Genomic DNA, 26,562 nt, shown 5'->3' with positions numbered 1-26,562 from the left:
CTATTTCCTCTCCGACTTACTTTCGTGGCTTAGGGTGCAGCCATCAGGGCCCAGTGAAACCTCCTGGTTACTAATATTTTGACTGCCCTCTTTTTCCAGATTGTGACAGATGCAGGTGCAGTAGAACATCTGTTCGTAAAAACAGAGGTGCAGCGGTCACAGCCAGTCGAGTACTGTGTCGTGTGTGGAGACAAAGCATCAGGTAAGTACCAACTGAAGTATGATCTGAATGCAGATGACACAAAATTTAGATGTATTGTGAACTGTCAGGAGGATAATGATAGATTTCAAGAGGACATTGGCTGGTGGAATGGCTGAATATTGACTGATGAAATTTAATGCAAAAAAGTGGTAGGAGGAATGAGGAAAGGCAATATGAAAGAAAGAATGCAATTCTAAAGAGGGTGCAAGCAGAGGGACTTGGGACTGTGCACAGATCGTTGAAGGTGGCAGGGCTGGTTGAGAAAACGGTTAAAAAGGCATAGGTATCCTGAGCTTTATGAATGGAGGCATAGAGTTCAAGAGCAAGAAAGTTATGGTGAATCTGTATAAGACACTGGCTTGGCCTCAACTGGAGTATTGTGTCCAATTCTGGGCAATGCACTTTAGGACGGATGTGAAGGCATTGGAGACAGTGTAGAAAAATTTGACAAGAATGGTTCCAGGGCTGAGAGACTTGTTATGTGGATAGATTGGCGAAACTGGGGTTGTTCTCCTTCGAGAATAGAAAGTTGAGAGGAGATTTGATAGAGATGTTCAAAATCATGAGGGGTCTGGACAGAGTTGATAAAGAGAAACTGTTCCCATTGGTGGAAGGATCAACAACCAGAGGTCACCAATTTAAGGTGAGTGGCAAATGAACCGAAGGTAATATGAGGAAAAACGTTTTTACGCAGCGAGTGGTTAGGACCTGGAATGCACTGATTGAGAGTGTGGTGGAGGCAGATTCAATCAATGCTTTCAAAAGGGAATTTCATAATTATCTGAAGAGAAAATATTTGCAGGGCTACAGGGAAAAGGGGTAGTAGGATAGCTCTTACAGAGAGCCAGCACTGTAATGACAGGCTGAATGCTGCCCCTCTGTGCTGTAACCATTCTATGATTCTATGTATTCTCAGTTATAAACCTGAATGTATTCTAAGGTATGAACCTGACATGTGCTATGCACACATACTAAGGTGTAAATCTGTATGCATTCCAACTGTATATAATATGGGCATCAAACAGGAGTATTGTTAGTGGTCATAGAAATGCTGTGTATGTTGGCTTGCGTACTATCATACACAGGTTGCATAGGTTGAGTGATAGACATTTGCCATTCTCAGAAAGAGGAGTAAATGTTCTCTGGATTTCTAAAAACACTTCACAACCAATACATGACTTTAGAAGTAAGTCACTGGTAAGTATGCTGAGGCCCCAGAAACAGTAACTGAGATTAGTGATCTGTCGATCTGGTTTTAGTTGAGCAAGCAATGTTATAGTTTAGATAATGCTGGAAGAGGCAGACAAGGTAGGATTTCAACATATCACCTGTAACACACAGGGAGTTAAGAGCATTTGTAGTCTTTAGGGGTACTGCAGCTACAGGGACCAGGGTCCACAGAGCTAAATGAGCCCCCTTTTTAAAGTCTGTCCTTAAAGTTCCATCATATGTACTTTGATCTTTATTTATTTAGAGATACAGCAGGCCCACCAAGTCTGTGCCGACCATCAACCACCCATTTATACTAATCCAACACTAATCCCATATTCCTACCACATCCCCACCTGTCCCTATATTCCCCTACCACCTACCTATACTAGGGGCAATTTATAATGGCCAATTTACCTATCAACTTGCAAGTCTTTGACTTATATTTGATTTAGGTGAGTAGCAACACTGATGGAAGTTTGCAAAAGTGGAGCTGGTTAATTAGAAAGCCTAATGGAATATTGGCCTTTATCTCAAGGGTTGGAATGCAAGAGAGTGGAAGTTATATTACAGTTGTACAGAGCTTTGTTTAGACACCATGTGGAGAACTGTGTTCAGTCCTGGGTACCTCAGGAAGGATATATTGGCCTTGGAGGCAGTACTACATACTTTCATCAGAATGGTACCAAGGCTAATAGTTAAATTCTGAAGACAGGTTGCATAGAGTGGAAGTTTAAGGAGAGATCTAATTGAAATGTTTAAGACGATTAAAGGAGTTGATAAATGGATAGAAACTATCTCATATGGGTGAATCTGGAACAAGGCGGCATAACCTTAAAATTAAAACTAGGCTGTTCAGGTGTGATGTCAGAAAGCACTTCACACAAAGGGCAATGGAGATGTGGAACTCTGTCCCTGAAACAGCTGTTGAGGCTAGAGGCCAATTGAAAATTTCAAAGCCGAGATTGATAGATTATTAAGCAAGGGTATTGGACTGTAAGAATATAAGCAATAGGAGCAGGAGTAGGCCATTCAGCCCTTTGAGCCTATTCTGCCATTCAGTACAACCATGGCTGATCTTGTACCTCAATTTCAGCTTCCTGCACTCTCCGTATCCCTTAATTTCCTTCGTTTCCTAAAATCTATTGATCTCTGCCTTAAATATATTCAATGACTGAGCATCCACAGGCCTCTGGGGTACAGAATTCCAAAGATTCACAACCCTTTGAGTGAAGAAACTTCTTCTCATCTTAGTCCTCAATGGCCCTGACCACTTATTCTCAGTCTGTGATTCTCTAGTTCAAGACTCTCCAGCAAGGGGAAACATCCTCCTAGTATCCGCCCTATCAAGCCCCTTAAGAATTTTGTATGTTTCAATGAGAATACCTCTTATTCTAAATTCTAGGGAATATAGGCCCAGTCTATTCAATTTCCTCTCATAGGATAATCCCCTCATCCCTAGAATCAGTCCAGTGAACCTTCATTGCACTCCCTCTGAGGCTAGTATATCCTTCCTTAGGTAATGAGACCAAAACTGTACACGGTAACCCAGGTGTTGTCTCACCAAGGCCCTATATAATTGCAGGAAGATGTCTTCACTCTTATATTCCAGTTCCTTTGTAATAAAGGCTAACATACCATTTGCCTTCCTAATTGCTTGCAGTACCTGCACGTTAACTTTCTATAATTCATGTAGAAGGACACCCAGGTCCTTCTGAACACAGACATTTCCCAGTGTCTTACCATTTATGTTTTCCTACTTTTCCTTCCAAAGTAAATAACTTCTCACTTGCCCACTTTATATTCCATCTGTCATGTTCTTACCTACTTAGTTAACCTGATTATATCCCTTTGCAGCCTTTTAGTCCTCCTCAGAGCTTACTTTCCCACTTAACTTTGTACTATCAGCAAACTTGGACACATTACACACAGTCCCGTCATCTAAGTCCCGTTGATCTAGATTGTAAATAGCTGAGGCCCAAGCACTGATCATTTTAGAATCGTGCTAGTTACAGTATGCCAACCCAAAAATGTTCTGTTTATTCTGTTTTTTTTGTTTTCTGTCCATGCTAATATATGATCCCCAATCCCATTAGCCCTAATATTTTGTAATAACCTCTTGTGTGGCACCTTATAAAATGATTTTTGAAAATCCAAATACACAACGTTCATTGGTTCCTCCTTATCTGCCTTGCCAATTATGTCCTCAAAACTCTTTTAACAAATGTATCAAATGTGATTTTCCTTTTGTAAATCCATTTTGATTTTGCCTAATCTGTATTATGGTTCTCTAAGTGCTCTGTTATTGTGTGCCAAATAATCGATTTCAGCATTTTCCCTACTATTGATGCCAGGCTAAGTCACTTGCAGTTTTCTATTTTCTCTCTCCCTCCATTGAATAGTGGGGTTAAATTTTCTACCTTCCAATCCATGGGGACTTTTTTAGAATTTAGGAATTCTGGAAGATCACAACCTTCTCTATAGCTGCCTGTTTTAAAAATCTAGGATGTAGGCCGTCACGTCTAGGGATTTGTGGACTTTAAGACCCCTTTAGTTTTTCTGGTATTATTTCTTCCAAATAATATTATCCCTAAGTTCCTCATTTCCACTAGACTCTTGGGGCTGAATTTTATCATGTGGTGGCTGGCCAATTAATATAACTGAAGTGCGGGGCCCATCCTGTTGCAGGAAGGGGGTGGGCTACAGGGCGTTGATGGCAGCCTCAGTTGACGAAAATGCAGATGCTGCCACAAGCTTTAAAGCATTTCCATTCCTACTTATACTGGGAGAACCAGTAGATGTGGTGTATTTGGACTTTCAGAAAGCTTGTGATAAGGTCCCACATAAGAAATTGGTGTGCAAAATTAAAGCAAATGGGATTGGGGGCAAGGTACTGACATGGATAGAGAACTGGCTGGCAGACACGAAACAAAGAGTAGGAATAAACGGGTCTTTTTCCGAGTGGCAGGCAGTGACTAGTGGGGTACCGCAGGGATCAGTGCTAGGACCCCAGCTATTCACCATATATATTAATGATATAGATGAGGGAATTAAATGTAATATATCCAAGTTTGCAGACAACACAAAGCTGGGTGGGAGTGTGAGCTCTGAGGAGGATGCAGAGAAGCTCCAGTGTGATTTGGACAAGTTGAGTGAGTGGGTAAATACATGGAAGATGCAGTATAATGTGAATAAATGTGAGGTTATCCACGGAGGCAAAAACAGAAAGGCAGATTATTATCTGAACGTCGATAGATTGGGAAAGGGGGAGGTGCAGCAAGATCTGGGTGTCCTTGTGCACCAGTCGCTGAAAGTAAGCTTGCAGTTGCAGCAGGCAGTTAAGAAAGCAAATGGTATGTTGGCCTTCATAGTGAGAGGATTCGAGTACAGGAGCAGGGATATCTTGCTCCAATTATCTGCCTTGGTGAGACCACACCTTGAGTCTTGTGTGCAATTATCCGAGGAAGGATTTTCTTGCCATGGAGGGAATGCAGCAAAGGTTCACCAGACTGATTCCTGGGTTGGCAGGACTGACATATGAAGAGAGATTGGATCTATTAGGCTTGTATTCGCTAGAGTTTAGAAGAATGAGAAGGGGATCTCATAGAAACCTACAAAATTCTAACAGGACTGGACAGACTAGATGCAGGACAGCTGTTCCCGATGGCAGGGGAGTCCAGGATCAGGGGTCACAGTCGAAGGATAAGGGGTAAGCCATTTAGTACTGAGATGAGGAGGGATTTCTTCACCCAGAGAGTGGTGAACCTGTGGAATTCTCTACCACAGAAAGCAGTTGAGGCTAGATCATTAAATATATTCAAGAAAGAGTTAGATATAGTTCTTAGGGCTAAAGGAACCTAGGGATACGGGGAGAAAGTGGAATCAGGGTACTGAGTTTGTATGATCAGCCATGATCGTATTGAATGGCAGTGCAGGCTCGAAGGGTCGAATGGCCTATTCCTGCTCCTATTTGTTTTCTGTGTTTCTGCCTTTTACTGATGCACTGCTGTTGTGACTGCTGGACCTCCCTGCCACCCCCATCCCGCCCCCTCCACCTCCTGCCCCGCCAGTGCTGTTGTTACTGCTGGAGCCCTCCCTGTGCCAGGATTGCAAACCCAATGGACGGAGCGGGAGTCAACTGGGCCCATGTCTGAGACAAGATGCAGGTGGCCTCACAGTTTAGCGATGCTTCGTTGGGGATTCTCCTCCAGGCTAAAAAGGAAAAATGGGAGGTCCTCTTCCCAAGGGAAGGCATGAAGAGACCCTCCTGCCTGACCAACCAAGCCTGAACGGTGATTGCAGGGCAGGTCAGAAGGCATCGAGCTACCTCCAGACAGGGTCCAATGCTGCAAGAGGGTCATGACCTCCTTTGCATTGCCAAGGTGAGTCCTCCATACCCATCTCCTCTTTGGGGCTTGCATTGGTGTCCTGTTTTTTGTGCGTGGTCTAACTGTGTCCCTCTTTCTGCTTGCAGGAGAAACGAGCCCATAACACCAGCCACACATTGGGAACTTGCAATGGGATCCCTGATTTGCATGTTCTGATGCTGGAGGAGGCTCTGGAGCTAATGGGGCCCAGGGCAGCCAAACAATTGTGGATGGTGAGAAGAGGGAGGAAACACAAGCGAGGGAGGAAATATTGTGTTCATGTCTTGTCCACCGTACTTCTGGAGGTCCTCATCACGCATGGTTGGCATGACGAGATCTGACCAACATAACTCACAAATGTTTTTGTGTTCTCATGCAGGTCGGGTGCTTCGGAGGAAAGCTCAGCCTTTGGAACCGGGGACTGCTGTCACCCTCTGAGGAGGATAAGGATTAGTCAGAGAATGCACCATCACATCATTCCCCTGCATCTTCCGCCAGCACAGATATTCTCACGTCAGTGGGTATGCGCTCGGGCTTAGATTCAGGGTCACAAGCTGGTGAGAGCATCACACACGCAGCTGAGCAGCTGACAGAGACTGTGACAGACGAGGCCACTGACAATTGGAGGACGTGGGAGGCCAGGCCCATGGTGAGCCCCAGGCTGATGATGAGCCTCTGGTGTCAGCAGCACAGAACATGCTGGAGTTGCAGACAGAGGAAAGTGAACAAGTGGCGGAGCTGTCAGAGGCAATGCACAGTCATGAGTGAGCAATGGAGGAGTCCATCCATGCTATTAATGCTGCCATGTCTCGGGCATGTGAGCGCATGGCATTGACAGGTTGGCAACCCTCATGGAGAGCCAGATCCCATAGATGCGTGCAGAGCTGCACACCATCGCTGTGGCCATGAGCTCAGTGCAACAGTAGCAAGGCGAGAGAGGGACATGGAGCCTGGAGTCTCCTCCAGGTCCTTGTCTGTCTATGGTCAGCAGGAGGTGGAAATGAGCCTTGGAGGAGGAGAGTCTGCCCTCCACATATGGGGGCTCCGCTCAGGGCCCTCCAAGTGTGGACAGTGACTCCTCAGCCCCTCCACCTGTGACCTCCGCTCCAGTAGTCGCCATGATTGAGGAAACTCCTACACCTGTGCAGGAGCCCGTCGGCCAGCCAGGACCCTCCAGGCTTCAAGTAGCTAGAGGACACCTGCCAACGTCATCCTAGGTCAAGGGCCTTCAGCAGCCTGCCTCCAGCCCAGCCGTTGGCAGAGGGAGCTGCGCCCTGTAGAAACACACAAAAGTATATAAAGAATAGCACCTAGATGCACTTGGAGTTTCATGGGTATATTAATTGTGGTCTTGTCATTGGTTGCTCCAATTGTGTCAATAAATGGAGGTTAAGTGGCTCATACTTTCACTGCTGCCTTGTCAGATGCAGCCTTCACCCTTGCTCCCTCAATGCACTGCCAGTGAAGGCACAGGCTGTGTTAGTTCAGCATCTCGGATGTGTCGGAGCTTGTGGTCAATCTGGGTGGTAGGCACTGGAGCGCGATAGGAAGGAGGCGACAGGCGGAATACAGTGAGGTGAGTCTTTATTGAGTTCACTTTGAGAGCCCATCATGGTGGCAGGAAACGGGTATGTATGAGATTGTCACATGCCTCCCTGGCGCGTCTCTCAATGCTCCTGGACTCTGGTGCAAGGGAATCAAGATCCAGTGCTGCCTGTTCAGCAGCCTCCTCCGCATCCTCCTCATCGGATGAGAACTGGAAATCAATCATATCCTCTTCTTGCAAGGCGCTCCCCCCACCACAGTGCTAGATTGTGCAGAGCACAGCAGTCCAGCACAATACGCAAATCTGTGAGACCCTTGCGGGGGCATACTGCAGGGCTCCACCAAATTGATTGAGGAATGGGAATCTCATCTTCAGCAGCCCAATGGTCACTTGGGTGGACTCATGGTAGGTGTTGAAGCTCTCCTTTGCTGCAGAGTGAGGGTTTCTCACATGCATCGGTAGCTAGGTCTTCAGTGGATAGCCCTTGTCCCCGAGAATCCATCCTGAGGGCAAGTGGGCAGCCTGAAAAGCTATGGCACTGTTGAAGTATGTAAGCTTTCCAGGAGGCGGGCGCACACCTGCAGGATGTGCTTCCAGTGGTCACAAACCAGTTGGACGTTGATGGAATGGAAGCCCTTGCTGTTGATGAAGGCCACTGGCTGCTCAGTGGGAGCCTTGATGGCCACTTGCATACAGTCGATGACACCTTGTACCTGGGGGAATCCAGCGATGGTACCGAAGCTGATGGCCCTCTCGGCCTGACTGACAGTGTCTGTTCAGTATCGCACATAGTTGCTGGCCCTCTTGAACAAGGTGTTAGTCACTTCCATGATGCAGCAATGGGCTGCAGCCTGGGAGGCCCCGCACATGTCGCCATTGTATCCCTGGAAAGAACCAGAGGTGCAGAAATTGAGTGTCTGGTGATCTTCAGGGCTACGGGCATTGGGTTTCTACCAAAGCAGCTCGTCCTGCAGCATGGTGCATGAGTCGGCGACAGCTTCTCTGGAGAGCCGCAGTCTTCGCTGACACTGCCACTTAGACATTTGCAGGTAATACACAGGGCCCTGTTGTTTGCAGGCAGAAGAAAGAATATGTGCAAACATTGCACAGCTAAACAAAATAATTTACAGCAGTTTGCTGGTTCATTCGTCCGGGCAATGCTTGGAAGTTAACTGTCAGTCACTGTACACTGGTGCATTCTCCATGGCAACACCTCTACCAATCAGAGATCACTTGTCAACCAGTCAGCATTATCTTCTCCTACAGTATAAAGTTGTTTTTTCTTACATTGGTACTCTTGCGTATTGTCTTGATAAGTGCAAGATGAAAACATGTCTCTATTTTCGGCAATCCGCAGGTAATTGAGGCAAATCCAGGACACACTCTGGCACAGATAGGCCCTTCCTGGTACGGCCGGCTGCTGCTGCTCCCCTATTCGAACTTCATGGGCAGGCCCAGCTAGATAATGGCCCGCCCTCCCTCTGAGCTGCTCCTGCATAGCACAGGCATCCACAAAGACTGAGTGTATGAGACCCATGCCAGCTGATTTCTGCCCCTCCCATGTCCTTGGAGAAACACTGTCGCCTTGAGACCTTCCTGTTGCTACTTCCTTCTGAAGACACTGTAATGCCCCTCAGCTTCTACCGTTGCAGAGATCTCTTGCACCCGAGACTGTGCCCTCCCTTGCCAGCATCGCAGACTGACAATGGCCTCCGCTCCTCCCTCTTCCCCTAACCACTGTTCACCTTGGTTGTCTTTCCCTGGTGGTACTGAGGTCTTGCCTTGGTGCCACCATCTTTAAATGGCTGGGGCTCTGTAGGCACATGATCCCCATGCGCCATTGACTAAATTTGAACAACCCCTGCCCTCCCCACTCAATTAAATTGGCTTCAATTTCGTGCAAATGCATTATAACTGGCTATTCACCAATTCAAACTGCAGTATCATCATGTCGTGGCAGCAAGGCCCCCTTGGAATTTTACTGACGCTGATAAAATCCGGAAATAACGTCATGATGTCAAGTTTCTGGGTGAATACAGTCCATGTTTAAAATTATTAAAGGACATGCTTTTACTGGGCATGACCAAAACCAATGCTGTTTAAAATCACTACGATTTTCCTACGCTACAAATCTCTCTCCTGCTGGCGCCTGGTTTCCCACTATTTCCAAAATGTTTTTTGTGCCTTCTATGTGAAGACAGATACAAAGCATTTGTTTAATATCTCTGCTATTTCCTTATTTCCCATCATGATATATCCTGTCTCTGCCTGTAAGGGATCCATGTTTACTTCCACCAATCTCTTGCATTTTAGCATACCTATAGCAACTTTTCATAGAGTCATAGAGTTGCACAGAAACAGGCCCTTTGGCCCATGTGTCTGTGCCGGCCATCAAGCACATAACTATTCTAATCCCATTTTCCAGCACTTGGCCCGTAGACTTGTATGCTATGGCGTTTCAAGTGCTCATCTAAATATTTCTTAAATGTTGTGAGGGTTCCTGCCTCTACCTCCCCTTCAGGCAGTGCGTTCCAGATTCCAACCACCCTCTGGGTGAAATGTTTTTCCTCAAATCCCCTCTAAACCTCCTGCCCCTTACCTTAAATCTATGCCCCCTGGTTATTGACCCCTCCGCTAAGGGAAAAAGTTTCTTCCTATCTACCCCATCAATGCCCCTCATAATATTGCATACCTGAATCATGTCCTCCCCTCAGCTTTCTCTGCTCTAAGGAGAACAACCCTAGCCTTTTCAGTCTCTCTTCATAGCTGAAATGCTCCAGCCCAGGCAACATCCTGGTAAATTTCCTCTGCGCCCTCTCCAGTGCAGTCACATCCTTCCTATAGTGTGGTGCCCAGACTGCACACAATACTCCATCTGTGGCCTAATTAGTGTTTTATATAGCTCCATCATAACCTCCCTGCTCTTATAGTCTATGCCTCGGCTAATAAAGGCAAGAGTCCCATATGCCAATCTTGTTTGACATATCTTGCTAGTGTTATGACTGAGGTGGGAGCAATGCTTTGTCAGTTCAGTCCCATCACTCCACAGGTTGCAGCATATTATTAAAGTTTTCCCACCTAACCGGAAAACAGCCAAATTAAACACTTTATTAACCCCCAGAATAAAGAAATACACCAAACCAGGTATCTTTAGACAACAACAACTTATCTAAATTATAACACTATTAAGATAAATTTATGTCTAAAGACCTTATGCTCACACGCAAAAACTAATGATTAATCGGTTTTTAAAAACATTATGTTTTAAAAGTTAGCTATTTCTTAAGAATAAATAAATAACTGGGTTGTAAGTCTTTGTGGGTTACGTTCCTGATGGGTGAGGTATGCTAGTGTAAAAAAAAAATCAGATGTCACTCGACGTGTGCACTCCGATTTGATGAACAGTCTTTACTTGATAGGCATTCAAAGCACTTCGGCTGCAGCAGGCATCACACAATTGTTTTAGCACGGAGTATAACGACGGGTTTATATCTGGATTTTAAAATTGGGAATCTTTCAGTCAAAACTTTACTGCGGATTCCAGAAAACACAATCAGTCAAGAGAGAGTCAATCTTGAAGCAAAGACTTCTTAGATTGGAAGTAAAGAAAAGGAATTTTGCTACCTCCAGCATAGAAATGCTTTCTTCATTGGTTCTTTTCTTCCTTAGGCAATTAACACGGCCTGTGGCTCATTGCATAATTTCTGCTGAGGGAATTCTCTTCCGTCAAGGCAAGCATAGTTTAGTTTAGTTTAGAGATACAGCACTGAAACAGGCCCTTCGGCCCACCAAGTCTGTGCCGACCATCAACCACCCATGTATACTAATCCTACACTAATCCCATATTCCTACCACATCCCCACCTGTCCCTATATATTTCCCTACCACCTACCTATACTAGGGGCATTTTATAATGGCCAATTTACCTACCAACCTGCAAGTCTTTTGGCTTGTGGGAGGAAACCGGAGCACCCGGAGAAAACCCACGCAGACACAGGGAGAACTTGCAAACTCCACACAGGCAGTACCCAGAATTGAACCCGGGTCGCTTGAGCTGTGAGGCTGCGGTGCTAACCACTGCGCCACTGTGCCGCCCTTTGCTGGTGTCTCTCAAAACTGGTTTAAGCTGGTTTTTACATATAGTTAAAAGTTACATTACACCATGTGACTTCTCCACTCTCCTGCTGTTGCCTAGGTAACAGGTGCAGCTGCTGCACACACTGTTCTCAATCTTAAAGCTTCTCACTTTGTCTTAAAGGTATACTGTTTTTAGACAGAGTCTTAAAGGCACACTGTTTTAAACAGAGGAGAAAATAAACAGTTCCATAATACTCGTTTAATCTCATTCTATTTTCTATATCATTTTCTCGGTCATCCTTTGCTGAACTCTAAAATCTTCAGACTTACTATTCTTTTTGCAACATTGTAAGCCTCTTCCTTTAGTCTGATCCTATCTTACATAGAAACATAGAAAATAGGAGCAGGAGTAGGCCATTCGTCTCTTCGAGCCTGCTCCGCCATTCATTATGATCATGGCTGATCATCCAACTCAGTTGCCTGTTCCCGCTTTCGCCCCATACCCTTTGATCTCTTTGGACCCAAGAGCTATATCTAACTCCTTCTTGAAAACATACAATGTTTTGGCCTCAACTGCTTTCTGTGGTAGCAAATTCCACAGGCTCAGCACTCTCTGGGTGAAGAAATTTCTCCTCATCTCAGTCCTGAAAGGTTTACCCAGTATCCTTAGACTATGACCCCTGGTTCTGGACTCCCCCACCATCTGGAACATCCTTCCTGCATCTACCCTGTCAAGTCCTGTTAGAATTTTATAGGTTTCCAAGAGATCCCCCCACTCACTCTTCTGAACTCCAGCGAATATAATCCTAACCGACTCAATCTCTCCTCATACGTCAGTTCCACCATCCCAGGAATCAGTCTGGTAAACCTTCACTGCATTCCTCTATAGCACGAACATCCTGCCTCAGATAAGGAGACCAAAACTGCACACAATATTCCAGGTGTGGCCTCACCAAGGCCCTGTATAATTGTGGCAAGACATCCCTGTTTCTGTACTCGAATCCTCTTGCTATGAAGGCCAACATACCATTTGCCTTTTTTACCACCTGTTGGACTTGCATGCTTACCTTCAGCAACTGGTGTACGAGAACACCCAGGTCTCGCTGCATATTCCCCTCTCTCAGTTTATAGCCATTCAGATAATAATCTGCCTTCCTGTTTTTGCTACCAATCTTTAATTTATCTCGTTCGCCATGGGTGAACCACTTTTCCCATAAGGTTTTTATTCTTTCAGGGAATGTATATTTGTTTTAAGTTTTGTATTAATCTTTAAATGCTAGTCATTACTTCACTACCATCCTAGCTTTTAATCTACTTTCCCCGTCTATCTCAGACAACTCGCTCCTCGTACCTTCATAGTTTTCTTTTCACATTTAAGACCCTAATTTTTCACTTAACAAAATCACTCTCAAACTTGATATATAATTCTGTCATATTATGAACATTCTTGCCTGGAGGCTCCTTTATCACAAGTTCATTACACACTATACGAAGGATGTTAAGGCATTAGAGAGGGTGCCGAAAAGATTCAAAAGAATCATAGAAAGTTTAAGGCACAGAAAGAGGCCACTTGGCCCATCGTGTCTGTGCCGGCCAAAAAACGATCCACCTATTCTAATTCCACCTTCCAGCATTTGTTTTGTAGCCCTGCAGCTTACGGCACTTGAGGTGTATATCCAGACTCCTTTGGAACATGTTGAGGGTCTCTGCCTCAACAACCCTTTCAGGCAGTGAGTTTCATACAATCATCACCCTCTGTGAAAAAGTTTTTCCTCATCTCCCCTCTAATTTTTCTATCCATCACTTTAAATCTATACCCTCTTGTCACTGACCTCACTGCAAAAGGTGAATAGACCCTTCACCTCCACTCTATCCAGGCCCCTCAATGCTTTGTACATTTCAATCAGATCTCCCCTCAGCCTTCTCTGTTCCAAGGAGAACAACCCCAGCCTATTCAATCTTTCCTCATAGCTGCATTTTTCCAGTCCTGGCAACTTCCTTGTAAATCTACTCTGTACCCTCTCTAGTGCAATTACATCCTTTCTGTAATGAGGTGACCAGAACTGCACACAGTACTCAAGTTGTGGCCTAACCAATGAGTTATATAGTTCCAGTATAACCTCCCTGCTCTTGTATTCTATACCTCGGCTAATAAAGGAATGGATTCCATATGCCTTCTTAACCACCTTATCGACCTGTTCTGCTACTTTCAGGGATCTGTGGACATTTACTCCAAGGTCCTAAGCTTACTTCCTCGACACTTCTCAGTATTTTCCCATTAATCATGTATTCGTTTGCCTTGTTTGACCTCCCCAAATGCATCACCTCACACTTCTCCAAGTTGAATTCCAGTTGCCACTTTTCTGCCCATCTGACCAGACCATCAGTATCTTCCTGCAGCCTATAGCTATCCTCCTCGCTATCGACCACATGCCAATCTTTGTGTGTTCCGCAAACTTCTTGATCATGCCCCCCACATTTACGTCCAAATTGTTAATATATATCACAAAAAGCAGGGGACCCAGTACTGAGCCCTGCGAAACACCACTGGAAACAGCCATCAACAATTACCCTTTGTTTCCTGCCACTGAGCCAATTTTGTATCCCCCTTGCTGCATTTCCCTGGATCTCAGGGATTTTATTTTTTTAACCAGTCAGCCATGTGGGTTACCTTGTCAAAAGCCTTGCCAAAATCCATGTAGACCACATCAACTGCATTATCCTCATCTATCTTCCTTGTTACTGCTTCAAAAAATTCGATGAAGTTGTCAATCGTGATCTTCTCTTAATAAATCCATGCTGACCATCCTTGATTAGCCTGTGCCTTTCTAAGTGACAGTTTATCCTGTCTCTCAGAATAGATTTCAATAACTTGCCCATTACTGAGGTTAGACTGACAGTCCTGTATTTATTCGATCTATCCTTCGCTCCTTTTTTAAACAGAGGTACAAAGTTAGCAATTCTCCAATCCTCCGGCACCACACTTGATGAGCACTTGAAACGCCATAGCATACAAGGCTATGGGCCAAGTGCTGGAACATGGGATTAGAATAGTTAGGTGCTTGATGACCGGCACAGACATGATGGGCTGAAGGGCCTGTTTCTGTGCTATATAACTCTATGACCTGTATCCAGAGAGGACTGGAAAATGATGATAAGACCCTCTGCTATTTCCTCTCTTGTTTCTTTTAACAGCCTAGGATACATTTCATCTGGCCCTGTTGATTTATCAACCTTCAAGGATGCTAATCCCATTAATGCTTCCTCCCTCCCTATGTTTATCACATCCAATACTTCACACTCTTCCTTCTTGACTACAATATCTGCATCATCCCCCTCTCTTGTGAAGATAAATGCAAAGTATTCATTAAGAACCAATATCTTCCACTCCTACACATAGTTTCCTTTTTGGTCTTTTATGTGCCCTACTTTCTCCTTAGTTATTCTGTCACTCTTCATGTATTGATAAACCATCTTTGGGTTCACCTTGATTTTGCTTGCCAATATTCTTTCATGCTCCCTCTTTGCTTTCCTAATTTCCTTTTTGATTTCACCCCTCCACTTTCTGTACTCCGCTCGGCTTTCTGTAGTATTGCATTCTTGGTGTCGGACGTAAGCTTTCCTTTTCTGCCTGTCGGCTTTTTGACATCAATGGGGCTCTAGATTTGGCCGCCTCACCCTTTTTCTTTATGGGAACATGTTTACCTTGAACCCCTTGAATCTGCCCTTTGAATGCCTCCCACTGTTCTGACACCGATTTACCTTCAAGTAGTTGTTTCAGTCCACTTTCGCTAAATCACTCCTCAGATTAGTAAAATTGGCCTTGCCCCAATTGAGAACTCTAACTCTTGTTCTCTCTCTGTCCTTTTCCATAATTATGTTAAAACTGACTGAATTATCATCACTGCCACCAAAATGCTCTCCCACTGCCACTCCTTCCACCAGCCCATCTTCATTTCCTAAAACTAAGTCTAAAACTGCACCCTCTCTTGTTGGACTTGCTACATACTGGGCAAAAAAGTTCTCCTGCGTGCGCCTCAAAAATTCTGCTCCCTCAATTCTTTTCACACTCAAACTATCCCAGTTAATATTGGGGTAATTAAAATTCCCTACTATTACTGCCCTATTGTTCTTGCAGTTCTCAGAGATTTGCCTACATATCTGCTCGTCTAACACCCTCTGACTGTTTGGGGGTCGAGAGTACACTCTCAGCAGTGTGATTGCCCCTTTTTTGTTCTTTAGCTCAATCCATATGGCCTCATTTGATGAACCTTCCAACATATCATCCCTCCTCACAGCTGTAATAGTTTCCTTGACCAAAATTGCCACTCTCCCTCCTTTCTTATCCCACTCCCTATCGCGTCTGAAAACCCTGTAACCCGGAACATTGAGCTGCCATTCCTGTCCCTCCATAAGCCATGTTTCTGTATTAGCTATGATATCATACTATGAAATAGATACCCTTGAGCACTGTCAAACTCTCTCTTTTATTTTCTGACCCTCATTTCCTCTGTCTTCCAGACACATCCATTAATTTTCTGCCTTCCATTTTAATTTCTGATTTTGTCTCAACTAAGTCTAGCCTCAGGTCCCCATCCCCCTGCCAAACTTGTTTAAAAGCTCCCCAACAGCACTAACAAAAGGTCCTGTAAGGAACTCAGTCCCAGCTATGTTCAGGTGCAACCTGTCCTGCCTGTACAGGTCCCATCCTCCCAGAGCTGTTCCCAATGTCCAAGCTATCTGAAGCCCACCCTCTTGTACCATCTTTCCAGGCACGCATTCTTCTGTCTTATTCTTCTATTTCTATACTCACTTGTGCGTGGCACTGGGAGTAATCCGGAGATTACTACTTTTGAGATCCTGCTTGCTAATTTCTTACATAGCTCCCTAAATTCTAACTGCAAGACTACATCCCTCTTTCTACCGATATCGTTGGTTCTGACGTGGACCACGACTGCTGGCTGTTCACCCTCCTGCTTCTGCAGCCACTCAGTGACATCCTTGACCTTGGCACCAGGGAGTCATAGCTAAAATAAAATAAAAAAATAAAAAAAAGTCGTTTTTGTGTTTGCTTTGGTTGTGCGGTCATTTGTTTCGTTGCTTTGAGTGCTCTAATCCTTTCACAGCACTGAAGCTGACGAATCAGACAACGTTTCATTGTCTTCAACTGCTCAGCCTCAGTGCTGCCTCTCGAGATGTTTCCAATCTACATGCTCATCATACAGCACAAAAACAGGCCCATCGGATATCGTGCCAGCCATCAAGCACCTATCTATTTTAATCCCATTTTCCAAGATTTGGCCCATTGCCTTGTATACTATGGCGTTTCAGGTGCTCATATAAATACTTCTTAAATGTTGTGAGGGTTCCTGCCTCTACCACCCCTTCAGGTAGTGTGTTCCAGCTTCCAACCACTCTCTGGGTGAAAAAGTTTTTCCTCAAATCCCCTCTAAACCTCCTGCCTTAAATCTATGCCCCCTGGTTATTAATCCCCCCGTTAATGGAAAAAGTTTCTTCCTGTCTACCCATCTGTGCCCCATATAATTTTGTATACCTCAATCATGTCTACCCCCCCACCCCCCCACCACCCCTCAGCCTTCTCTGCTCTAAGGAAAACAACCCTAGGTTATGCAGTCTCTCTTCAAGGCTGAAATGCTGCAGCCCAGGCAACATCCTGGTGAATCTCCTCTGCACCCTCTCCAGTGCAATCACATCCTTCCTCTTGTGCGGTGGCCAGAACTGTACACAGTACTCCAGCTGTGGCCTAACTAGTGTTTTATACAGCTCCTTCGCAACCTCCCTGCTCTTATATTCTATGCCTTGGCTAAAAAAGGCAAGTATCCCATATGCCTTCCTAACCACCTTATCTACCTGTGCTGCTGCCTTCAGTGACCTATGGACAAGTACACCAAGGTCCCTCTGACCCTCTGTACTTCCTAGAGTCCTACCATCCATTGTATATTCCCTTGCCTTGTTGGTCTTCCCAAAATGCAACACCTCACACTTCTCAGGATTAAATTTCATTTGTCACTGCTCCACCCATCTTACCAGCCGATCTATATCGTCCTGTAATCTAAGGCTTTCCTCCTCAATATTCACAACACCACCAATTTTCGTGTCATCTGCGAACTTACTGATCGTACCTCCTATATTCACGTCTAAATCATTAATGAACAGTACAAACAGCAAGGGTCCCAGCACCGATCCCTGCGGTACACCACTGGTCACAAGCTTCCACTCGCAACACACCACCCTGGATTTATGTCTGCGGCTACAGAAACGCTTGTCTGTTCCCCTGACTATTGAATCACCGACCAACTATTGCTTTTCCAGTCTTCCCTTACCCCACTGTGCAGCTGAGCCAACCGTGGTGTCTTGGACCTGGCTCTGGCTGTAGTCCCCAGGTGAAGCATCACTTTCCTTAGTGTTTCGAACTGAATACCTGTTGGAGAGTGAGATGCACTCAGGGGTTTCCTGCACTACCTTCCCAATTCTTTTTGACTGTCTGGTGGTCACCCATTCCCTCTCTCCCTGCATACTGTTCAGCTGTGGGGTGACCACATCTATAAACGTGCTATCCACGTAGCTTTCATCCTCATGAATGCACCGCAGTGTTGCCAGCTGATGCTCAAGTTCCAAACCCGGAGCTCAAGCTGCTTCAATTGACGACATTTCCTGCACAAATGGTTCTCCGGGATACTCGAAGCATCCTGGAGCTCGCACATGGCACAGGAGGTGCACTCTTGAGGTTGAAGCACCCCTGCCATTTCTTTATTTATTAGTTGACCCTTTGCTACTGCTAAAAAAAACCTTACCAATACGACAACAGCTTAGAATTATTAATAAAACCTTACAAGTACAGATAAATCCTCTAAAAATCAATACAGTTCAATACAGAATGGATCAAGGGATGAGGGACTTCAGTTACATGGATACATTGGAGAAGATGGGGCTGTTCTCCTCGGAAAGGAGAAGTTTCAGAGGAGATTCGATAGAGGTGTTAAAAATCACGAGGGGTCTGGACAGAGTCGATAGGGGGAAACTGATCCTGTTGGCAGAGGATCCAGAACCAGAGGACACTAATTTAAAGTGGTTGACAAAAGAAGCAACTGCGACAAAAAGAAACATTTTTTACGCCGCGAGTGGTTAGGATCTGAAATAGACGGCTGAGAATGTGGTGGAGGCAGATTCAATTGAGGCAGAGTGATTGGGAGGAAACGATAGGGGCCAAGCACTGCGACTGGAATGAAATGATAGGAACATGATGATAGGGATGGTGCACTGCGATCGGGAGGGAATGATAGGGACACGATGATAGGGATGGTGCACTGCGATCAGGAGGAAATGATAGGGACATGGTGAGAGGGATGGTGCACTGCGATCGGGAGCGAATGATAGGGACATGGTGAGAGGGATGGTGCACTGCGATCGGGAGGGAATGATAGGGACATGGTGAGAGGGATGGTGCACTGCGATCAGGAGGGAATGACAGGGACATGATGATAGAGATGGTGCACTGCGATCGGGAGGGAATGATAGGGACATGGTGACAGAGATGGTGCACTGTGATCGGGAGTGAATCATAGGGACATGACGATAGGGATGGTGCACTGTGATCGGGAGGGAATGATAGGGACATGGTGATAGAGATGGTGCACTGTGATTGGGAGTGAATGACAGGGACATCATGATAGGGATGGTGCACTGCGATCGGGAGGGAATGATAGGGACATGGTGACAGAGATGGTGCACTGTGATCGGGAGTGAATGATAGGGACACGATGATAGGGATGGTGCACTGTGATCGGGAGGGAATGATAGGGACATGGTGACAGGGATGGTGCACTGTGATCGGGAGGGAATGATAGGGACATGGTGATAGAGATGGTGCACTGTAATTGGGAGTGAATGACAGGGACATGATGATAGGGATGGTGCACTGCGATCGGGAGGGAATGATAGGGACATGGTGACAGAGATGGTGCACTGTGATCGGGAGTGAATGACAGGGACACGATGATAGGGATGGTGCACTGTGATCGGGAGGGAATGATAGGGACATGGTGATAGGGATGGTGCACTGTGATTGGGAGGGAATGAGAGGGACATGGTGATAGAGATGGTGCACTGTGATTGGGAGGGAATGAGAGGGACATGGTGATAGGGATGGTGCACTGTGATCGGGAGGGAATGAGAGGGACATGGTGATAGGGATGGTGCACTGTGATCGGGAGTGAATGATAGGGACATGGTGATAGAGATGGTGCACTGTGATCGGGAGGGAATGATAGGGACATGATGATAGAGATGGTGCACTGTGATCGGGAGGGAATGAGAGGGACATGGTGATAGGGATGGTGCACTGTGATCGGGAGTGAATGATAGGGACATCGTGATAGAGATGGTGCACTGTGATTGGGAGGGAATGATAGGGACATGGTGATAGGAATGATGCACTGTGATCGGGAGGGAATGAGAGGGACATGATGATAGAGATGGTGCACTGTGATCGGGAGGGAATGATAGGGACTTGGTGATAGAGATGGTGCACTGTGATCGGGAGGAAATGATAGGGACATGGTGATAGAGATGGTGCACTGTGATTGAGTGGGAATGATAGGGACATGATGATTGGGATGGTGCACTGTGATTGGGAGTGAACGATAGGGACACGGTGATAGGGATGGTGCACTGCGATCGGGAGGGAATGATAGGGACACGATGATAGGGATGGTGCACTTTGATCGGGAGGGAATCATAGGGACATGGTGATAGGAATGATGCACTGTGATCGGGAGGGAATGATAGGGACATGGTGATAGGGATGGTGCACTGTGATCGGGAGTGAATGATAGGGACATCGTGATAGAGATGGTGCACTGTGATTGGGAGGGAATGATAGGGACATGATGATAGGAATGATGCACTGTGATCGGGAGGGAATGATAGGGACATGATGATAGAGATGGTGCACTGTGATCGGGAGTGAATGATAGGGACATCGTGACAGAGATGGTGCACTGTGATCGGGAGGGAATGATAGGGACATGGTGACAGAGATGGTGCACTGTGATCGGGAGGGAATCATAGGGACATGGTGATAGGAATGATGCACTGTGATCGGGAGTGAACGATAGGGACACGGTGATAGGGATGGTGCACTGCGATCGGGAGGGAATGATAGGGACACGATGATAGGGATGGTGCACTTTGATCGGGAGGGAATCATAGGGACATGATGATAGAGATGGTGCACTGTGATTGAGTGGGAATGATAGGGACATGGTGATAGTGATGGTGCACTGTGATTGAGTGGGAATGATAGGGACATGGTGATAGGGATGGTGCACTGTGATCGGGAGGAAATGATAGGGACATGTTGATAGTGATGGTGCACTGTGATTGAGTGGGAATGATAGGGACATGGTGATAGGGATGGTGCACTGTGATCGGGAGGAAATGATAGGGACATGGTGATAGTGATGGTGCACTGTGATTGAGTGGGAATGATAGGGACATGATGATTGGGATGGTGCACTGTGATTGGGAGTGAACGATAGGGACACGGTGATAGGGATGGTGCACTGCGATCGGGACGGAATGATAGGGACATGGTGAGAGGGATGGTGCACTGTGATTGGGAGTGAACGATAGGGACACGATGATAGAGATGGTGCACTGTGATCGGGAGGGAATGATAGGGACATGGTGATAGAGATGGTGCACTGTGATTGAGTGGGAATGATAGGGACATGGTGATAGGGATGGTGCACTGTGATCGGGAGGAAATGATAGGGACATGGTGATAGTGATGGTGCACTGTGATTGAGTGGGAATGATAGGGACATGATGATTGGGATGGTGCACTGTGATTGGGAGTGAACGATAGGGACACGGTGATAGGGATGGTGCACTGTGATCGGGAGGGAATGATAGGGACATGGTGATAGAGATGGTGCACTGCGATCGGGACGGAATGATAGGGACATGGTGAGAGGGATGGTGCACTGTGATTGGGAGTGAACGATAGGGACACGATGATAGAGATGGTGCACTGTGATCGGGAGGGAATGAAAGGGACATGGTGATAGAGATGGTGCACTGTGATCGGGAGTGAATGATCGGGACATGGTGACAGAGATGATGCACTGTGATCGGGAGTGAATGATAGCGACATGGTGATAGGGATGGTGCACTGTGATCGGGAGGGAATGATAGGGACATGATGATAGAGATGGTGCACTGTGATCGGGAGTGAATGATAGGGACATGGTGATAGAGATGGTGCACTGTGATCGGGAGGGAATGATAGGGATGATGCACTGTGATCGGGAGGGAATGATAGGGACATGGAGATAGAGATGGTGCACTGTGATTGGGAGGCAATGAGAGGGACATGGTGATGGGGATGGTGCACTGTGATCGGGAGGGAATGATTAGGACATGTTGATGGGGATGGTGCACTGTGATCGGGAGGGAATGATAGGGACATCGTGATAGAGATGGTGCACTGTGATTGGGAGGGAATGATTAGGACATGGTGATGGGGATGGTGCACTGTGATTGGGAGGGAATGAGAGGGACATGGAGATAGAGATGGTGCACTGTGATTGGGAGGGAATGATTAGGACATGGTGATGGGGATGGTGCACTGTGATTGGGAGGGAATGAGAGGGACATGGAGATAGGGATGGTGCACTGCAATCAGGAGGAAATGATAGGGACATGGTGATAGAGATGGTGCACTGTGATTGGGAGGGAATGAGAGGGACATGGTGATGGGGATGGTGCACTGTGATCGGGAGTGAATGATTAGGACATGGTGATAGAGATGGTGCACTGTGATTGGGAGGGAATGCGAAGGACATCGTGATAGAGATGGTGCACTGTGATTGGGAGGGAATGATAGCGACATGATGATAGAGATGGTGCACTGTGATCGGGAGGGAATGAGAGGGACATGGTGATAGAGATGGTGCACTGTGATTGAGTGGGAATGATAGGCACATGATGATTGGGATGGTGCACTGTGATTGGCAGTGAACGATAGGGACACGGTGATAGGGATGGTGCACTGCGATCGGGAGGGAATGATAGGGACACGATGATAGGGATGGTGCACTTTGATCGGGAGGGAATCATAGGGACATGGTGATAGGAATGATGCACTGTGATCGGGAGGGAATGATAGGGACATGATGATAGAGATGGTGCACTGTGATCGGGAGGGAATGAGAGGGACATGGTGATAGGGATGGTGCACTGTGATCGGGAGGGAATGAGAGGGACATGGTGATCGGGATGGTGCACTGTGATCGGGAGTGAATGATAGGGACATCGTGATAGAGATGGTGCACTGTGATTGGGAGGGAATGATAGGGACATGGTGAGAGAGATGGTGCACTGTGATTGGGAGGGAATGATAGGGACATGATGATAGGAATGATGCACTGTGATCGGGAGGGAATGATAGGGACATGATGATAGAGATGGTGCACTGTGATCGGGAGGGAATGAGAGGGACATGGTGATAGAGATGGTGCACTGTGATCGGGAGTGAATGATAGGGACATCGTGACAGAGATGGTGCACTGTGATCGGGAGGGAATGATAGGGACATGGTGATAGGAATGATGCACTGTGATCGGGAGGGAATGAGAGGGACATGATGATAGAGATGGTGCACTGTGATTGGGAGGGAATGATAGGGACACGATGATAGGGATGGTGCACTTTGATCGGGAGGGAATCATAGGGACATGGTGATAGGAATGATGCACTGTGATCGGGAGGGAATGAGAGGGACTTGGTGATAGAGATGGTGCACTGTGATCGGGAGGAAATGATAGGGACATGGTGATAGAGATGGTGCACTGTGATTGAGTGGGAATGATAGGGACATGATGATTGGGATGGTGCACTGTGATCGGGAGGGAATGATAGGGACATGATGATAGGGATGGTGCACTGTGATCGGGAGGGAATGATAGGGACATGGTGATAGAGATGGTGCACTGTGATCGGGAGGGAATGATAGGGACATGGTGATAGAGATGGTGCACTGTGATTGGGAGGGAATGATAGGGACATGATGATAGAGATGGTGCACTGTGATTGAGTGGGAATGATAGGGACATGATGATTGGGATGGTGCACTGTGATCGGGAGGAAATGATAGGGACTTGGTGATAGAGATGGTGCACTGTGATTGAGTGGGAATGATAGGGACATGATGATTGGGATGGTGCACTGTGATCGGGAGGGAATGATAGGGACATGGTGATAGAGATGGTGCACTGCGATCGGGACGGAATGATAGGGACATGGTGATAGAGATGGTGCACTGTGATCGAGAGTGAATGATAGGGACGTGGTGACAGAGATGATGCACTGTGATCGGGAGTGAATGATAGGGACATGATGATAGAGATGGTGCACTGTGATCGGGAGTGAATGATAGGGACATGGTGATAGGGATGATGCACTGTGATCAGGAGGGAATGATAGGGACATGATGATAGAGATGGTGCACTGTGATCGGGAGTGAATGATAGGGACATGGTGATAGGGATGATGCACTGTGATCGGGAGGGAATGATAGGGACATGGTGATAGGGATGATGCACTGTGATCGGGAGGGAATGATAGGGATGATGCACTGTGATCGGGAGGGAATGAGAGGGACATGGAGATAGGGATGGTGCACTGCAATCAGGAGGAAATGATAGGGACATGGTGATAGAGATGGTGCACTGTGATTGGGAGGGAATGATTAGGACATGGTGATGGGGATGGTGCACTGTGATTGGGAGGGAATGATAGGGACATGATGATAGAGATGGTGCACTGTGATTGGGAGGGAATGATTAGGACATGGTGATGGGGATGGTGCCCTGTGATCGGGAGGAAATGATAGGGACTTGGTGATAGAGATGGTGCACTGCGATCGGGAGGGAATGATAGGGACACGATGATAGAGATGGTGCACTCTGATCGGGAGGGAATGATAGGGACATGGTGATAGGAATGATGCACTGTGATCGGGAGGGAATGAGAGGGACTTGGTGATAGAGATGGTGCACTGTGATCAGGAGGAAATGATAGGGACATGGTGATAGAGATGGTGCACTGTGATTGAGTGGGAATGATAGGGACATGATGATTGGGATGGTGCCCTGTGATCGGGAGGAAATGATAGGGACTTGGTGATAGAGATGGTGCACTGCGATCGGGAGGGAATGATAGGGACACGATGATAGAGATGGTGCACTGTGATCGGGAGGGAATGATAGGGACATGGTGATAGGAATGATGCACTGTGATCGGGAGGGAATGAGAGGGACTTGGTGATAGAGATGGTGCACTGTGATCAGGAGGAAATGATAGGGACTTGGTGATAGAGATGGTGCACTGTGATCGGGAGGGAATGATAGGGACATGATGATAGAGATGGTGCACTGTGATCAGGAGGGAATGATAGGGACATGATGATAGGGATGGTGCACTGTGATCGGGAGGGAATGATAGGGACATGGTGATAGAGATGGTGCACTGTGATCGGGAGGGAATGATAGGGACATGATGATAGAGATGGTGCACTGTGATTGAGTGGGAATGATAGGGACATGATGATAGGGATGGTGCACTGTGATCGGGAGGAAATGATAGGGACTTGGTGATAGGGATGGTGCACTGCGATCGGGAGGGAATGATCGGGACACGATGATAGGGATGGTGCACTGTGATCGGGAGGGAATGATAGGGACATGGTGATAGGAATGATGCACTGTGATCAGGAGGGAATGATAGGGACTTGGTGATAGAGATGGTGCATTGTGATTGAGTGGCAATGATAGGGACATGATGATAGAGATGGTGCACTGTGATCAGGAGGAAATGATAGGGACTTGGTGATAGAGATGGTGCACTGTGATTGAGTGGCAATGATAGGGACATGATGATAGAGATGGTGCACTGTGATTGAGTGGCAATGATAGGCACATGATGATTGGGATGGTGCACTGTGATTGGGAGTGAACGATAGGGACATGGTGATAGGAATGATGCACTGTGATCGGGAGGGAATGAGAGGGACTTGGTGATAGAGATGGTGCACTGTGATCGGGAGGGAATGATAGGGACATGATGATAGAGATGCAGCACTGCGATTGAGTGGCAATGATAGGGACATGATGATAGAGATCGTGCACTGTGATTGAGTGGCAATGATAGGGACATGATGATTGGGATGGTGCACTGTGATTGGGAGTGAACGATAGGGACACGGTGATAGGGATGGTGCACTGTGATCGGGAGGGAATGATAGGGACATGGTGAGAGGGATGGTGCACTGTGATTGGGAGTGAGCGATAGGGACACGGTGATAGGGATGGTGCACTGTGATCGGGAGGGAATGATAGGGACATGGTGATGGAGATGGTGCACTGTGATCGGGAGTGAATGACAGGGACATGGTGACAGAGATGATGCACTGTGATCGGGAGTGAATGATAGGGACATGGTGATAGAGATGGTGCACTGTGATCGGGAGGGAATGATAGGGACATGGTGATAGGGATGTTGCACTGTGATCGGGAGGGAATGATAGGGACATGGTGATAGGGATGGTGCACTGTGATTTGGAGGGAATGATAGGGACATGGTGTTAGGGATGGTGCACTGTCATTTGGAGGGAATGATAGGGACATGGTGTTAGGGATGATGCACTGTGATCGGGAGGGAATGATAGGGATGATGCACTGTGATCGGGAGGGAATGATAGGGACATGGTGTTAGGGATGGTGCACTGTGATTTGGAGGGAATGATAGGGACATGGTGTTAGGGATGGTGCACTGTGAACTGGAGGGAATGATAGGGACATGGGTGATAGGGATGGTGCACTGTGATTGGGAGGGAATGAGAGGGACATGGTGATAGAGATGGTGCACTGTGATCGGGAGTGAATGACAGGGACATGGTGATAGGGATGATGCACTGTGATCGGGAGGGAATGATAGGGATGATGCACTGTGATCGGGAGGGAATGATAGGGACATGGTGATAGAGATGGTGCACTGTGATCGGGAGGGAATGATAGGGATGATGCACTGTGATCGGGAGGGAATGATAGGGATGATGCACTGTGATCGGGAGTGAATGA

General features: G+C 46.7%; 1 protein-coding gene across 4 annotated transcripts in view; it reads left to right on the top strand.

The window, feature by feature from the left end:
• The window catches only part of nr2c2 (nuclear receptor subfamily 2, group C, member 2), a 542,318-nt gene that overhangs the window by 106,796 nt on the left and 408,960 nt on the right, over window positions 1–26,562 (top strand). For all 4 annotated transcript variants that reach the window (XM_068051311.1, XM_068051312.1, XM_068051310.1 and 1 more), the window contains exon 5: window positions 100–202. In XM_068051311.1, coding sequence (XP_067907412.1) covers window positions 100–202 — 103 coding nt within the window. The remainder of the gene's footprint in view (window positions 1–99; window positions 203–26,562) is intronic.

Source organism: Heterodontus francisci, chromosome 19 (genome assembly GCF_036365525.1).
Source record: "Heterodontus francisci isolate sHetFra1 chromosome 19, sHetFra1.hap1, whole genome shotgun sequence".
In the NCBI taxonomy this organism is placed as follows: Eukaryota; Metazoa; Chordata; class Chondrichthyes; order Heterodontiformes; family Heterodontidae; genus Heterodontus; species Heterodontus francisci.
The sequence above is the reverse complement of the archived record's forward strand: the minus strand, read 5'-3'. Positions and strand labels throughout refer to the sequence as shown.